Source organism: Eretmochelys imbricata, chromosome 3 (genome assembly GCF_965152235.1).
Source record: "Eretmochelys imbricata isolate rEreImb1 chromosome 3, rEreImb1.hap1, whole genome shotgun sequence".
Classification (NCBI taxonomy): Eukaryota; Metazoa; Chordata; order Testudines; family Cheloniidae; genus Eretmochelys; species Eretmochelys imbricata.
Genome location: NC_135574.1, coordinates 15,619,654 through 15,636,340, shown reverse-complemented (window position 1 = coordinate 15,636,340; position 16,687 = coordinate 15,619,654). Strand labels below are relative to the sequence as shown.

General features: G+C 44.7%; 1 protein-coding gene across 1 annotated transcript in view; it reads left to right on the top strand.

The window, feature by feature from the left end:
• Positions 1-10,548, top strand: part of RCAN2 (regulator of calcineurin 2) — a 159,004-nt gene extending 148,456 nt beyond the window's left edge. Inside the window, exon 4 of the mRNA XM_077812434.1 lies at positions 4,486-10,548. Within this exon, the coding sequence (XP_077668560.1) occupies positions 4,486-4,646 (161 nt within the window). The 3' untranslated portion in view covers positions 4,647-10,548. The remainder of the gene's footprint in view (positions 1-4,485) is intronic.
• Positions 10,549-16,687: the final 6,139 nt, after the last annotated feature.

The following is a 16,687-nucleotide window of genomic DNA, read 5'->3' as shown; positions in this document are numbered from 1 at the left end:
ATCTGGTGCCTTGAAAGGCTATCTTGTCACAGAGAATCCTTGAAGTGGATCATGCAATGTATTTCGACCTGCTTCAGCTGGCTGGCGAGCCTCTCCCTCCAAATGTCAAAGCACTTTCCACCAGGGCACAGGTACCATCTTCCACCCACTTCAGAAACATGCTGATCTCTCAGGTATACAAGGCAGCAATGCAGTGTCACCTGCTAACTTCTGTTAAGCATTATGTATTTGACCTGGCAGCCAAATCAGAGGCCATGTTCAGGGCAGCAGTACTTTAATCTCTGTTTGATGCAGCTGAACTTCAGGGGTAAGGACACTGATTGATTGCCTGTCCCCTACACTGGGATCCACACTGACAAATACTTGAAGAAGAAAAGTACTCTTCCCTCACTGTTTTTGAGATGGTGTAGGCAGTTTGCATCCCACAACCAGCCCTCCATTCCCGCTTTTCGGAGTCCTCAGCCACATAGGCTTTGAACTGGCAGGGACCTGCGGGAGGACTGCAGCAGCCCCCTGCCCTTTATGGCCTTGTGCAAGAGCACAGGAACTGGCAGCCTGAATGGCCCTGATGGACACTGCTAATTAAGAAAACTCCGGTGTCATGTGCATGAGGTGCTTGTGTTCCTACAGTAGGCTCCACGCTGCCTACAGCATCTCAAAGAATCTGTTATTGTCGGGCAAGTAACTGTTCTTCACTTGGCCACCTTCAGGACCGATTTATGGGAGCACTGAATACTGATTCGTTCAAATGACATTAATTGCTGCTGCAGTTGCTTGTGCCAGAGGCTTGGGAATGTTTGTCCCAGTGTCTGTAGTTATTTCAACTTCTCTTTTCCAGTGGAAAGACATCTTTGGGAAAGAATTTGAGCATAAAAACGAATGTGGCATCTGAACTAGGATTATCACCTTTTAAGAGGACAGTGAATGTGAGTTACTGTACGTGGTGTGATAAGAAATGGCCCAGCTTTGTTTGTGCACTGCACCACAGAGCTGTTTGCAGCTGACAGTGACCAATGTGCCCCTCAGTGGTGGTTGGCAGCATTGACGTCAGACCATAGCTGAGAAATTAGCTGCAGCCTGCAGGGAAAATAGGCAGTGCAAAACCACATACAGCATGACCAAGAGCGGTTTCTCTTTTTACATTTTAGCTTCTCAGCAAGCCCCATAATGCTTTACTCAATCTGGATCCAGGAAAAAGATTTCCAAAAATAGAGAAGTTTAATGTCAGCATTAATGGGATCACAGCAATAAAATATCTCTTGCAGCAAGAAGCCTAATTTATAATAGTTATTCACTGTCTTGATTGTACAGTTGCCTCCCACCTTCAGATAAAAATGCACCCTGTCCTCTAATCCCAAGCCTTTAAGCCTCACTCAGATGAACAGCAAACCAGCACAAACACCATGCTTGCCTTGTAGCAGGTGCAGAGTTACCTGGAATGACAGGGGCCCGATCCTGCAATCTTTTATTCAAAAAGGTGTGTGTAAAGAATCATGTGAATGAAGATTTTTGGGATCAGGCTCAGTAACTTATAAAACCTGGCAGGGCATCTTTTAGTTCTGTATTTATATAGCCCCTAGTACAAGGAGGTCCTGGTTCATGACTAGGGCTACTAGGCACTACCATACTACAAATAAGTAGTAGTAACAATTTATTCTATGGCAAATAGGATTTTGGGGTTCCATCTTACCTAGTTATATGGTGCCTTGCTCTCCTCCTAGAGTATTTACTGTAAATTTGCATTGGCCGCTCTTAACTCAAAGCAGTCCTATAAAGCAGAGATTGTCAAAGACATAGTAGTGTTTGTCAGTAGCTAATCATGGTGTTTGTCAGAGTCTTAATAAGGCAATTTGTCAAACTTAAATAAAGTGTACTGGTGCTTGCCGGCATAAAAGACAGAAACGACCTATTCCAATAGGTCATCTACTCTGCCCCTGCCAGGCCAGGATTGTTCCCCACAACACATTTTCTAGTGCTTTCTCTAGTTGAGTTTTAACCGCCAAGCTATGAGACTTCCCCTGTTTCCTTGGGGAGATCAGGTCAGTGTCTCACAGATCTCACGATCTGAAATTTTTCCTGTTATTTTTCTTAAATTTACTTTTTCTTAATTCCATCCCATTATTCTTAGCTACAGCCCCATGTACCACACTGAACAGAGGCAGCATTGTTTAGGAGATGGTGCACAGGACTTAGAGCTAGGAATTACTGAGTTCTGAGCCTGGCTCTTACTCTGAGGGCATGTGGCATAAGCTGTCAGCATAGTCTGTGTAGTATGTAGATTGTAATGGATTTTTTACCTTCAGTCCTTTTGGTACGATGTCCATCTGTTTGCATTTGGAAAGGAAGATGATGTCTGTCTGTATCTGTACAAGTTTTTTCATGCAGTTGATAGATTTCCACTCCATACGGCTAAATGCAGTGCCTTGCATAATGACAGGTTTCAGAGTAACAGCCGTGTTAGTCTGTATTCGCAAAAAGAAAAGGAGTACTTGTGGCACCTTAGAGACTAACCAATTTATTTGAGCATAAGCTTTCGTGACCTACAGTTCAATTTATTTGAAAGCTTATGCTCAAATAAATTGGTTAGTCTCTAAGGTGCCACAAGTCCTCCTTTTCTTTTTGCGAATACAGACTAACACGGCTGTTACTCTGAAATCTGGCTCTTACGCTGGGGCTGTGGCAAGTCATTTCACTTCCCTGCCCCATTTCCACCTCCACAACACTGACCTACTTCACAGGGGAACTTGGAGGGTTAAGCAATGAATGTGCACAGAGCACTTGGAAAATCCAAAGTGCTGCATAAGTGTGTAACCCATTGCTGAGTGTGTTACAGGTCCCACTCCATGATCTGCAGAGGATATGAGTGTGTTACAGCTACTGCTAAAGAGCACTGGCTCAGGCTATAGCCGCTCAGGCTTTTAGCTCTAGAGGTCTCTGGTTCAGTCCCCTGTGTGTCGGCCAAGATGATGATTGTCATAAGTGCTAAGTAGATGCTGTGCCTACTTCAATGGTGAAGGGTATTTAGAGATGTTTATAGCTGGAACTGTTATCAGTGATAAACAAATCCTCTCCCTCACAGCCTACAGCTACAGCAGCTAGAGAAATTAGAGATGGAACCAAGCTGCAGTGTGTTTAACTGGATCTGAATGATCCCAGAGTCTAAGGAAGTTTGGGCCTGGGGTACTGAGGTTTGGCCTATTTTAGATACAAGGGGCAGCCATGAAATTTGAATCCAGTGCTGAACTCCCTGTGGATAGAGGGTTTAGGAGGTGTGGTTTTGAGCTGGGCCCATTTCCATGGCACTCAGCTACCTTATCTCTCCCCTCCTTACATATACATTTAAGCCTTGTCTACTCTGTGATTTCAGTGTGGCTGCATGATTGGAAAATCCTAGCATAGGCACTAGTGGCTTCCTGGACCTGAGAGGGGTCCTAGGAGTAAGTGCAGTGACAGTGATGGGGGTGAGTGTGCTCCTGGGGAGGAGAGGGCGGGCCCCTCCCCCAGAGCTCACTGCTGCTGGCAGGGAGAGGACTGGATGGGGAGTCCTCTCTGGCCCCAGCCCCGGGGCAGCCTGCCTGCACCCCAAACTCCTCATCCCTAGCCCTGCCCCACCCCAGAGCCCCCACCCCCAGCCAGAGTCCTCTGCCCTAATCCTGAGCCTCTCCAACACCCCAAACCCCTCATCCCCAGCTAGAGCCCTCACCCCCCCCGCACCTGTACCCTCTGCCCTAGTCTTGAGCCCCTCCCACACCCCAGAGCCCTTATCCCCCGTCACTCTAACCCTCTGCCTCAGCCCTGAGCCGCCTCCTGCATCATGAACCCCCCCCAGCCCTAGCCCTGAGCCCCCTCACAAACCCCTGATCCCCACCCCACAGCCCTCACCCCTGCACCCCCTCGCTCCGCACACCCTCCATCCGCCAAACTCCCTCCCAGAGCCTACAGCCCCACCCCCAGCCCAGAGCCTGCACCTAAGCTCGGTCCAAGCCTGCACCCCCACCCCCTTCCCGCACACCCTCTCCTGCCCCCCAAACTCCCTCCCAGAGCCTTCACCCCAGCCCTCTGCACTCCCTCCCAGAGCCTGCACCCCAGACCCCCACACACACCCAAACTTCCTCTCAGAGCCCAACCTCTCACCCCTTTTGCACCCAAACTCCCTCCCGGAGCCTGCACCCCAATCCCCTGCCCCAGCCCAGGGCCTGCACCCCAGACCTCCTCCCCCACCCAAACTGCCTCCCAGAGCCTTAGGCAGGTGGGAGGGGGTGGTGTTTGGGGGGGGCGGGTTCTGGGCACCACCAAAATTTCTACAATGATGCCACCCCTGAAAGCAAACCCCTGTGTGTCTTTGTCTAAGCTTAAGGCTCAGCCATGGTGCAGCTACACTGATTGCTGAATCAGGGCTATTCGTGGAGACAGACAAGGCCAGAGTCAATGTTTGGCTCTCCCATTCTGGTGACCTTTGACCTAACCACTTATGTCTGCTTCCAGGGGAGAAGTACGAGCTGCATGCAGGGACAGAGTCCACCCCGAGCGTGGTGGTGCATGTCTGCGACAGCGACACAGAGGAAGAAGAGGACCCAAAGAATTCTCCAAAGCCAAAAATTATTCAAACCCGGCGCCCTGGCCTGCCTCCTCCTGTGTCTAACTGAGCCTCTCCAGCCGGAGTAGCACTTCTCTCCTCCAGCATGGCTCTTTGTTTTTCTGTTTGCTATGTTTTGTTGAAGGGCAGCCATTGCCTGTTGGGTAATGGGACATCTAGCTCATTGAAATCCCTTCTCTGTACTCAAGCCTGTCTAACACAAGGGCTAGGAAAAAGTTCTTTGTACATGTAACCATATCACTTGCCATCGAGTGTAATAGATCTTGTGAAAGGGGCTAGAATAGGGGTGGGGTTCAGTCTGAGGGTTTTTCATAGCATTGCACATTGTAATGGTAGCAAAACCAGAAGCATTGCTTAGTAAACTAGTGATGGGCAAATAGGCTGAGGGTGGGATTAACGTTCAGACAAGCAGAACATCATTCTCTGCTCCCCTTCCCACAGGATCCCACTCCCCACCCTCCACTACTCCCCAGCAGACCTGGGTCTCCCTCTTGTCCCTTATTCTTACCTGGTGTCATCTTGTGAGGTAGCAGCTCAGTGGCCTTTAACCCCTTCGCCTCCACTTACTGAGCATTTATCTTGTGGGGGGGCAACCCAGAGGCCTTTCACTCCCCCTGGCAATGTCATCAGGGGACAACATGTTCTCTGCATGTTTCAGTTACAGCCAGGGGACTGAAACACTCCTGTCACCTGACTGCTGCTGAATACACTGGCCCTTTAAATCTGGGGCTGACACCCTAGAGTGCATTGGGCTGAAGGGGGAGGCAGGATTTTGTGAAGGGGGAGGTGTCCTTCAATCCTTGGCCCTCCAATGAGAGGGAGCCAGGCTGCTAGCAGTGGGGGAAATCCTCACATTCCCTCCCAGCAGGAGGGCAAGGGTGTTACTTCTCTTTTCCTGCACCCCTGAGGTTAGGATGGAGAAGCTAACTTCCCATTATGCTGGGATTCATTGCTGTCTCATGGTAGCAGCAAACGGCAGTGATGGGCAGAGGTTTCCAGTGGTATGCTGGATAGCCCTGATACTCCAGCTATTTGCAAATATTTGCTCATCCCTAATAATCAGCACTCCCCCTCCCTCTTTGCTGGATGTGTTTTAAAATCCATATTTAGCTGTATGCAGTGTTCTCCCGCCCCCAGGCCAAATAAAACAGGACCACACTTAAACTTGAACTTAGACTGCATGGAATTTACTCTCCTGTCTCACTCACTCCTACATGTCCCTGCCACTCATAAAATGCGCAGGATTACTGACATTTTTGTGCTTTCAGTGTGAGTGGTAGCAGAGAGTACTTAGATATTTGGATTTTCTACCTGGGCAGATCATCTCTGTTAATTATTCTCATGCACGCTCACCGTTTCGAGAAAGTGCTTTCTAGAGCTTTAAGCCTCGCTCTTACAAAGGCACATGAGCTTAACTTGACACACGTGAGTAGTTCCATTGAAATGAATGTTATGAAACCTAAGCGTATGCATATGGCTTTGCAGGATTGGGGCATAAGCAAATAAGCTGCAGTTCTACCCTTACCCGCTTGAAAAAGACTCTGTAGAGATGGCACTGAGGGGTTCCATGTTTAAAGTCTCAATGCCTTTCCTCTCTAGTTTGCTCCATTTACAAGTAAAAAGAAAGTTTTTCTATTTCTCAACCCTGCAAGATCAACTTGGGATCTGAAAGTCAAGCTAGGTTCTGTAATAAAAGCTTGTTGGGAAGTTTCTGAAAATTACAGTGGCAGAATCTTAATTAACCATAAGGATACACATGCTTCAATGGACTCTAGCTCATTTTCCCATTGCTGTATTGACTCAGCAATACCGACAGAAAGAAAAACATGTAATTTCTTCACTAAAATCAGCAGAGAATTCTCAATGTCCACAGGGAGAACAGAGCTGTGGGTGTAAAAATGAGCCATTTTTACAGAGTTCCTTTTCTGACCATCACCATTCTTTAATATTCCCACTGAGAACTAGAGCCTTGCTTATGCATAACCCTTATGGCGATGATTCTCATTGCAGTATGGACACCACCTAGCATACATTCACACTTAGGTTAAACGAGCATGTTCAATCTAGCAGAGACCTAACCTAAATGAGACTTGACTTTAACAGCTTTATGGGATTTAGACAGATGACCGTCTTTTAAAAAAAAAAAAAAAAAAAAAGCTTTTCCGCTAATTCACATTATTACTTTTTGGCAATGCTTTCAGAATTGATTTAAAGAATGATATTCTTCTTATTTTAAATCACCTTCCACCCTGGGACTATAATATGACCATTCCTGCTGAAAATGGTACATCAGGCAAGCTATAGTATTTAAGGAGAACAAATCCCCTCCTATTTCATGTGTTACTGCGTAGATAAAATGCTATTTTGATGTCAAGATCCCTTGGCTTTAGACAGTTAATTATGAATAGTATTTTTATGTGAGATTTAAATGTAACATTTCCTGAATAAAACCGTCACTTTGAGATGGCAGAGATTTGGGGGCCAGATCCTCAGCTGCTGTAAATCTGTGTAGCTCCATTTACCTGTTTACACCAGCTGAGGATCTGGTCTTTTATGTACAAAAATCAAACAATGAATAAGGAACCCAAACCTAGTCCCCACATTGAAGCAAAATCAGACTTTCGGGGGTTTGGATCCGGGTCCAAACTATGCAACTTGGGCCCAACTCAGATTAAAAAATCTATTGTGACTGAAGCATCAGTTTTAGTTTAATATTCACGTCTGTCTTATTGTCTCAAAGTGCATTATGGGACATGCACACAAGGGATACTTAAAGACAGGCATAGTTAATTGACTATGGTAGGTCCTAAAAGAGTGGAGCTGTAGGGTACTATGCAGGAGGGTGTGGGAAATAGCTTCACTGTCCAAACCACAGAAAGAAAAACACAGCTGAAAGATTGAGATAACCCACGGGAATCCTGATATGGCTGCAATCAGGGTTTATAAATCACTATGTGAAAGAACAATACTTCTGATATTATAGATTAACCTCTCTAGTATGAAAATAACATTTGAGAACCTGGCAAGCCATCTTTGTATCTCACCAGCAGCCTAACCCTGACTAGTAATAGAAAACAGGCTTCCTCAAAAAGGGCTGACCGCTTTGAAAAGCAAATTTTCTACATAAATTCAGTAGTCCAGATCCTGTGGCCCTGCTGACTTCAATGGGAGTTTTGTCTATGTAAGGTCTGCAAACTCAGCTACTATGACTTTCACTTGCAACACCAAAAGTAGATTCTGCTTTATAAGAGCACTGTAAATCAGGACTAGTTTCACAGGAGTTACTCCTGATTCACACCAGTGTAAGTGAGAGCAGAATTTGGCCCTGATTCTTTAAACTTGCTTTCAAATGGGTTCTGAGATACTACTGAAATGGTTTTCTAGAGGTGAAATGGCACCCTCTAGTGGATGTACATTGCTCACTCCTCTGGTTAGAAATGGAGTAGAGAAAATGAAGGTTACAATTGCTATTACTGGTGTCCCATCTACCCCACTTGTCCTCCCCCTTCTTCTCTGAACTCAGACTCTTTCATACTCTGCAAACGGTGACTTCTTTTGTAAACGTATTTGTGCATTTAACTTCCCTAAACTCAAAGCAGGGTGCTCAAACATTTCAAAAATAAATAGTAGTCAATGTCAAAAGTCTCAGTGTTGTAATGGGACCCACATGACCTTGTGGGGACCCACTGTCATCACTAGAACATCATACTAGCTGATCCCATGGCAGAATTGCCACCCCCAAAAAACCTTGCTATAATATCTGAGCTACATGGATCAGTACTTTTTTAAAAAATCTTGAACAGGGTTAAAAAGGTGTCCTGTGGGTAAACTACAACCCTACATTTCCACATTTATTTTCTCCCAAATTGGCTAGTTCTCTTTTCATGCAGTGACAGTGAAAAGGGCCTTTCTTGAGACAAAGGGAACGTCTTTTGTATAGAATGATACTCAGCTAAATAGTCTTGTAAGACTTTACAGTGGTACATCCTAGCACTTTGAGAGTTAGTTATGTGTCAGCATTTCCATTATACTGTACACATCTTTTAATTCTATTTAGTTATATTTTATAGGAGTATTAAAAAAGGCTATTGGCTAATGAATCACTTTTGCACTTGTATAACTCAGAGCTTAGTTTTAAAAAATAAATATGGCAAATGATGATTTGTCCATGTGTTCTGCTTGCTTTTAGCATTTTGGAAAGCAATCCTCAAGAAAGGCTAAAACAGTCTAGTGAACTGGCTAGTGTGAATGTGCACTACTGCTCACTACTGGATGGAATCAGGACTGCTTAAATGTGCGTCACAGGTCACATGCTGCTGACTGGAGATTATCCTTTAGTTCAAGTGGGCCTGTGTTTCTGGAGCAGGAGGATAAAGGAAATATAAGTGTGATATATGCAAGCTTTCACTTCAGTCACTATTGTTCTCTGTACAAATTATGACAATTTGTGGCAAGATATGATGGTAAAAATCAAATCTAATTTAAGTAGTTGCAATTCCACTGACTTTCATAAACTTACACTGCTTATACCGTATCTGAACTTGCTTGGGAGTGTGTAAAAATAGCACACTGCATCACTTCAGAAGAGCAAATATGTGTCTCTACCAACTGAAATGACTCCACAGAGGCTGTTCGATATGGGTAAACATGATACATATGCATGTTTAAATAGGTAACTTGGCACTGAGAAAATGCCTAATCTTAAAACGAAAATAACAATACTAATCCTGATTACTACAAAATACCAGTGATGGATTATGGTCTACCATGTCGATTCATATAGGGTATTTTTCCTCTTCTTCTAGGATAGTCCTGAAGGATTATTTTGTGTTTAAGGCAAAGGACTGGAGCCAGAAGATTTGGGTTCTCTACCCAGCTCCACCATAGATTCCTTGTGTGTGACCTTGTGCAAGTCGTTTAGATCTAATTTTCATAAGTGACTAATGATTTTGGTGCCCAATACAAGGCATCTTAAAGGGGCCTGATTTTCAGAGATGGTGCTCGGAACTTGGTGAAAATCAGGACCCTTTAATGTCTCAGCTTGCCATCCAAAAATTGAAGCACACAAAAATCATTGGTCTCTTGACAACGTAGACCTTATTCTTTGTGTCTGTAGGGATGGGATCCAGGAGTAAAATGGTCTGTATAACTCCTAATTATTCTCTACTGCTAGGCAGCATGTGAGCTTACCCCAGATACAATGAGAAAAGCTTCTTTGGCTGATTTGTACTGAAACGTGAAAATTGTCTAAGTGCTATTTGTGTTTGAATAGGGCATAAAAGGGAAAAACCACATTGCCTGGAAATAAGCCCAATGATTGCCAAAGTGAACATTGCGGGCCATGTTTCCAGACAGGCCTCACCTGGACTCTGCATGGGCAAATGTAATAACTGACGTTATATGCACAAAATCCCATTAAGCACTTAATCTGAACACACAAATGGGCTGTTACACTTCTGTAGTAGGCATTTGCACACAAGTGAGAGTGTGCAATCAGGGCCTGATCCTGCAAAATGCCGAGCATCTCTGGGGAGTCAGAATTGAAGGCATGTCTCACCTCCAGTTGTTCAGCACCTGACTGGTTCATGCCCTGATTACTTGCACAACTGACTGCACGCACAAAGTTGTGCATGTATTTTGTTACCGGTGATGTGCTTAGGGCTGTGCAAGACACAAATTGATAATCACCACCCCAAAGAGTTTACAACCTAAATAGGACATACATTAGAGCATACAGGATGCACTGGGAATCCCAAAGCAGGCAACAACTAGAATGATCATTGCTGACTCACTTTTTGCACAGAGGCCCTGTTTTCAAAGGGGACTTAACACCTTACAGGATTGGGCTTGTAGTTACTTACTGCCTGATAATTGACAGTCTGCAAATTATTTGTTAGAATTACTCCTAGACTCATCAGAATGATTTATCGGAGGTGATAACAGTCCTACAGTACTTTGTCATAGATCGGGGGGAGGGGGGACGGGGACAGCACTGTTTTTTCCTGGAAGAGGGATGTTGGGCTGGTTATTATGAATAATCCTGATTAGTGCAACTGCTATTCGTTTTGGTTTTGGTTCAGCAATTTCCTGCTAACCATTGAAACTCAAAATCATAGTAGGTTTCCTCCTCCTCCTCCTCCATTCAAGATTCTTTAATAAACTAAATTTGCAAGAAGGTTTTTTTTTTAAGTACTGCAATTACTTATCCACTGTGTTAACATATAAGAAAATAAAGCAATGTCTCATCTTGAAGCTTTTGCGTTCTCCTCAAGGAAGCCACTTTACAATAATAGTTACCAAAATATACAAGGATTGCTGGCTAAAAAAGATTAAGGTACTGGACAGGCCCTGGCCAAGATTAATCTCTGGTGTAACAGCACTGAAATTAATAGTTAAGCTGGTGAGGAATATGGCACCTTTTATTCAAGAAGCTCATACAGGGCAAAGTTCAGCAACCCACACTGTACCATGTTCACTGGCTTTGCAGTTGGAGTTACGGAGGCTTTGAGCAACACCATATGGGGCAGATTGTGCTGCGCCCCGTGCAGATGTGTAAGGATGGGGGTAGCCCAAGAGATCTGTTACCTCACATGTCTAGGTGAGGGTTGGCCATGGTTCCACTGTTTGTGCTCAGAAGAGTGCAAGGACAGTGAAGAGCAAGTGCCATTACCTACCCCAACGAGGTTGAGGCACCTGCAAACCGGCCAGGGCAGATGCTTTGGCTTGGAGAGGAGTACAGGCAGAACAGCACTTGCTACGCTGCATTCTTACCAGGGGAGTGAGACCCTCTCCTGCCTCTAGAGCAGGGATGTTCAGAAGGCATAATAAGCTTTATCAACCCCTTTAACAGATGCTCACTCCCAGATGGGTAAAGATCACCACCCAGGCACTCTCTGAATACCAGTATTCCAACAGTGCAGTATCTGCAGGCCCTAGCGTCCAGGATTTCTTTGTCTAGGGAACCTTGCTCAAGTAAGCACTAGGAACCTGATGCTGCACCTGAGGGGCTGATCATCCTCTGAGTCAATGGGAATTAAAAGCATTCAGCACCTGAATAAAGACTCCAGGATTTAATCCCCTGTAATTCATATCCATGAAATAGGGGGCTCAATCTTGCTCTTGCTGAAGTTAACAGAGGTTTTCCCATTGACTTCCTGAGAATAGGATCAGGCCAGCAGGAGTAAACTGGTCTATCTTCTGTACATCAGAAAATCAGCCTTGTTTAATAAACCACTGAAAGTGATAGATCATTAATCTAGTACAGGACCGTCATTGTGTCAACATTAGTGTCCTGAAGACATGTTCTCTTCACTATCAATTTAGAAAAAAAAAAGTATAAATGTTTTGAATCCATTTTAGAGCAGACTGCTTATCATTCAGAGATTTCTGAAAGGAATGTGTCATCCGTATTGACTGATTCATCCTTACTGTTGATTTGGCAAGTTGTCCTATTGTGATTAGCTGCAGAAGCCTTTCATGTATGTTATTGTGGATCTGAGACCATTAACCATGTTCTCCTTATTCAAGTGTCTGGATTGCTGACAAAGATGTGACATATCTGTACATATTATAAATCAATACTATTTTTAATCATATATTTTGTACAAATACATTAGCTCTGTACTTCAGTGGAAATCTAATATGGTATTAAACATTTTGGTGGAATTACTGAACTTCTTGCCTATTCTTAATTTCCTTTGATTATCATTAATCACCACAATATATTAATTTCAAGCAGCCAAAGCATTTCCCATGGCCAAGAAAACATTACCCCCTTTCCAGCTATTTGTAACAACAGATAAATGCAGCATGCTGGCTTAATGTGCGCCAATGGCTCCCTCTAGTGGACAGTCCTGACAACTATAAGCTTGCCAGGTACCACTTTAGTCCAGGAGGAGGAGGCTTCATTTTGTTGCTGAAGGATGAATATTCACTGACCACCACCAAGGTGTGTTTATCAACCTACCACCTTCATAGTTTAATAGCTATGAATCGGTGGTACCACCATAGGCTTAAGAGTCACAATATTTAACAAGACAGAAAAACACAGTTGCCTAAAGGCACCTAAGTAGGTTTTGTTAACCACATGCTTGTGTACAGTTTTATCCCACATCGGTGTAATGCAAGGTTTCTTGCACCTTCCTCTGACACATCTGTTGCTGGCCACTGTCAGAGACAGTATACTGGACTAGATGGACCCTGGGTCTGAGCCAATCTGTCAATTTCTAGGTACTGATGTCACATTTTATACAAATCAGATCAATAAAACACATTTCCAAGATACATTCAAGTTGTGCACTAATGTTGGACCCATAGTTTTTCATTTGTCAATCTGTGCTTTAATAATTCAGAATATCAAATAAGGCACAGACTCTACAAAAATGAATGTTTAAAACAACAGCCATGTCTTATATTATAATCCCCAGCACTGAATGTGTTCAGATATCAACAGAACACCAGTCCTCCATGTTTACAGAAACATAGGTAAAATGGCAGAGGACCATATTCTCCCACTGTCCCTCAGCTGCATGGTGCGTTACTGCATGAGTAGATCATTGAAATAAACCTCACAGAGTAAGGCATCCCCCACGCAAGGGAACAGAATCTGGCCTTGAATGGATGATGTACAATCCTTTCCTCCTGCCATTGCAAATTACTAGTAACTAGGCAGAAGTGTAAGTGTGAAATATACAACTAATAACTTATTAATAAATAATTAAACTCCATGAGCATGCGCCAGATAGGAACAGCTTGCTTTCATTGTAGTGGGCAAAACCCTGGCCACACAATTGTTTGTTTTTGTTCCTGATTCTGCCATAACGTTTATATAGATAGATGTTTGTGTGCCAATGGAAGGGTCACAGGGAGTGAGCCTGCTGTGCAAAAGGACAAGAGATGACACAACGCTATGTGCTAAGGGGAGTTTAGTGATGCATCTCTGACTCACCATTGAGGTGGGGAAATTTGGTTATGCTGGGGGCATATAAAGGGCGCGTTCATTCAGTCCGTGCATAGTACAGACTCTAGTAATCTCATGCTTGGATGAAGAAGAGAGTTCTAGGTTGTTCCAGCTATTCTCCCAGCTACAGTTCAGTTTCCAGTGGGGCTGGCCCTGGCATGAAATCAGGTCACCCCTTCCAACATACACTGTTTTCCAGAACACAACTTTTACTTAAGCTTTGCTCAGGGTCCAGGGTTTGGCTCAATATGCAATAGCTTATCATCTGCAATTTTTACCACTGACCATTCTCAAATGGTGGTGCCGAGGGCTTTGCACAGAAAATAGTGCCCCAAAAGTGACTGAAAAAAAAGAATCAGTAGCCACTTGCATTTCCTTGACAGCCTTGGAGTACTCATGAACAAAAAAACTAAGATGTTTGGAACAAAATCCACTGCTCTCTGTGTTTGAAATCACCGCATACAGAAACTCATAAATGGGCAGTGACACTTTGCTTCCTCACAGGGATTCATGTTTGTGTAAAAGGTTTCAAGCTCTTCAGGAAAACTGTCCCTCGCCCCTGAAATTCTGAAGACTTTAGAGGAATTTGTAATTGTCAGATTTCATCCAAATCAGGAAGTTTTGACTCAATTTATATAATTCTGTCCATTTTAGGGTTTGTCCTGCTACCCGTCATAGTCATATCTGCAGCCCAGATCCTCAAAGGGATTTCTATGGGAAATAGGTGCCTATATATTGTTGAGGTCTGGACCTGAGCACCTTCTACTTAAAATAGACTGACAATAGCAACGTCCCGAGTGGAGTCTATTGATCCTCTGGTTCTCTTCCTATGCCAAGTTGTAGGCAGCTCTGCTTGGGTTTGGGGAAGAGAGAAGGGCAGAGGCAAAAGTGTGTGTGGGGGGGAAAGGGGGACAAGTTCCTGTTTTAAATGCCATTGGCAGCATTTCCTACAGGTCACACTGCATTCACCAGTGCTCCTCTGGAAGTCTAGACCTCTTAACTGAGAATATCCTAGTCCTGCCTCAGCTGCCTTCAGAAGAACATATGTCATGGTTCAGGACAACTGCACATGTAGTTCCGTTCAGTGGTCCAGCAAGGGCACTCACCCTCAGGTTTCCAACTACTTTGGCTGTCACTTCTCTTGGGTGGAGACCAATCCTCTGGTCTCTTTCCCTTCTGACTAGGGTATCTCCAGGGTGAACAGTTCCCTGCCTGTACAGGTATGTGACGATTCTCTGAAAAGTTGCCATATTTTTGGAGTTCAATCTGCCTACCCTACACACACCCACATCTTATATAGTTTGAACGCTTATTTTATATATGTTCAGGTGTGGTATGATGTGGAGCTGTCCAATGGTGCCGTAAACCTGCAGGTGAGGTGAAAATATAGTACCCAAAATGAGAGAGGCATTTTTTGCACAGTTCCAGAAACATTGCAACATGACTATGACTAGAAATTTTTACTGTTTAAGTTCATTTCAACTTCTTAATGCCTTACACACACAGTGTTCCATACTGCAGGCAGGTCCGACTATGCCATATGGATATCAGTCTACATTCTTGGTATGTTAAATCTCCTTGAGGAAGTACATGATGCCTTTGAGTCAGGGGAATGTATGTCAGACACCTGGTTCTTTCAGTGGCATTTGGAGTGATGCAGGAACCATAGGGTGACCAGATGGCAACTGTGAAAAAGTGGGATGGGGGTGGGGGGTAATAGGTGCCTATATCAGAAAAAGTCCCAAAAAATGGGACTGTCCCTATAAAAACGGGACATCTGGCCACCCTAGGGAACAAAGAAAACTGTCTTCAAAGACTCAAAGGGCAGAAGTGGGATTGTAGGACTGACAAAAAAGAATCCAGCCCTTGTTAGATGGACCCCCACAAGACATGTCCTGAGTGAATATGCAAAAGCTATAAGAAGTCACCTAACAAGAAGTAGTGAAGACACAGTCCACAAACAAGTCCTTGCCTCTGCATTGAAGAGGGATGAAAAGCAGGTTACAGCTCTTGCCAACCATGTCATCAACAATAAGATAAACTCATTTGACCCCGAATCACATCCAGGGGTGCTTATCAACATATCTACTGGACTGCGTGTAACATCTGATGTTACAAGAGTCTCTGCTGAAAATAGCAGATGTTGGTGAAGAACAAATGGAGAGAATTGTGAGACGTGCACTTGATTCTTAGGGGGCATGTAGCTTCTTCAGGCCAGTCAAGATATCTGGCACCCCTGCTACTGCCAAGACGACCATATTTAAGTCTGGCAAGGGAGGAACAATCACAGCACCTATCGTACCTGTGCATGCAATTTGTGACACACTCACTTCTGACTTCTGCAAGATACTTCCTGCTGTACACGCCTTAACTGGATGTGATTCTGCATCATCCCTATCTGCTATTTGGAAAAAAATCTGTCTTTAGACTCAGCAAATCAAATGGAGTCTACCATTTGAGACATCTTGCTAATTTGGCACAGAGTAACGGAGAAGCTGCAATTTCTGCAGCAAGGAAGTCCACAGCACTGCTGTGTGAGCAGAGTGAGAAAGAAAAGGAGACCACTTCATACCTACGGTGCTAAAGCGTTCTTTGATGTTCCTACCATTGCCCCAAGGTTTACATGTATGGCACACCGGGGGGCATGTGTCCAAGCTCCTGCTAGTGCAGGCAACCTAAGGTGACCAGATGTCCTTATTTTATAGGGACAGTCCTGATATTTGGGGCTTTTTCTTATATAGGCTCCTATTACCTCCCACCCCAGTCCTGATTTTTCACACTTGCTGTCTGGTCACCCGAAGGCAACCCCGCCATATCTTTATCAAGCTGTCTGTTAAAAGGAGTTAGGTGCGTAGCCCTGCCCTGGGGCAGTGGAGTTGGGGGGCCCATGCTGCTGGAGGGGGCTGCTCTGGGCATGGCTGTGAGGAGCTGGTTCGGCCAGTGGCGGACTAGCCACTGGGCCAGCAGGGCCCCTGCCCAGGCACCCTGACCTGCTCCGCCTGGCGCCCCACTGGCTCTGGCCCAGGACCCCCCAAAACTGTAACTCGCCTCTGGGTTCGGCTGGAAACGACTCAGCCGCAGGGCCAGAGCCGCGCCCACCGTGTGACAGCGTCCCGCTTGGCCTCCAGCCC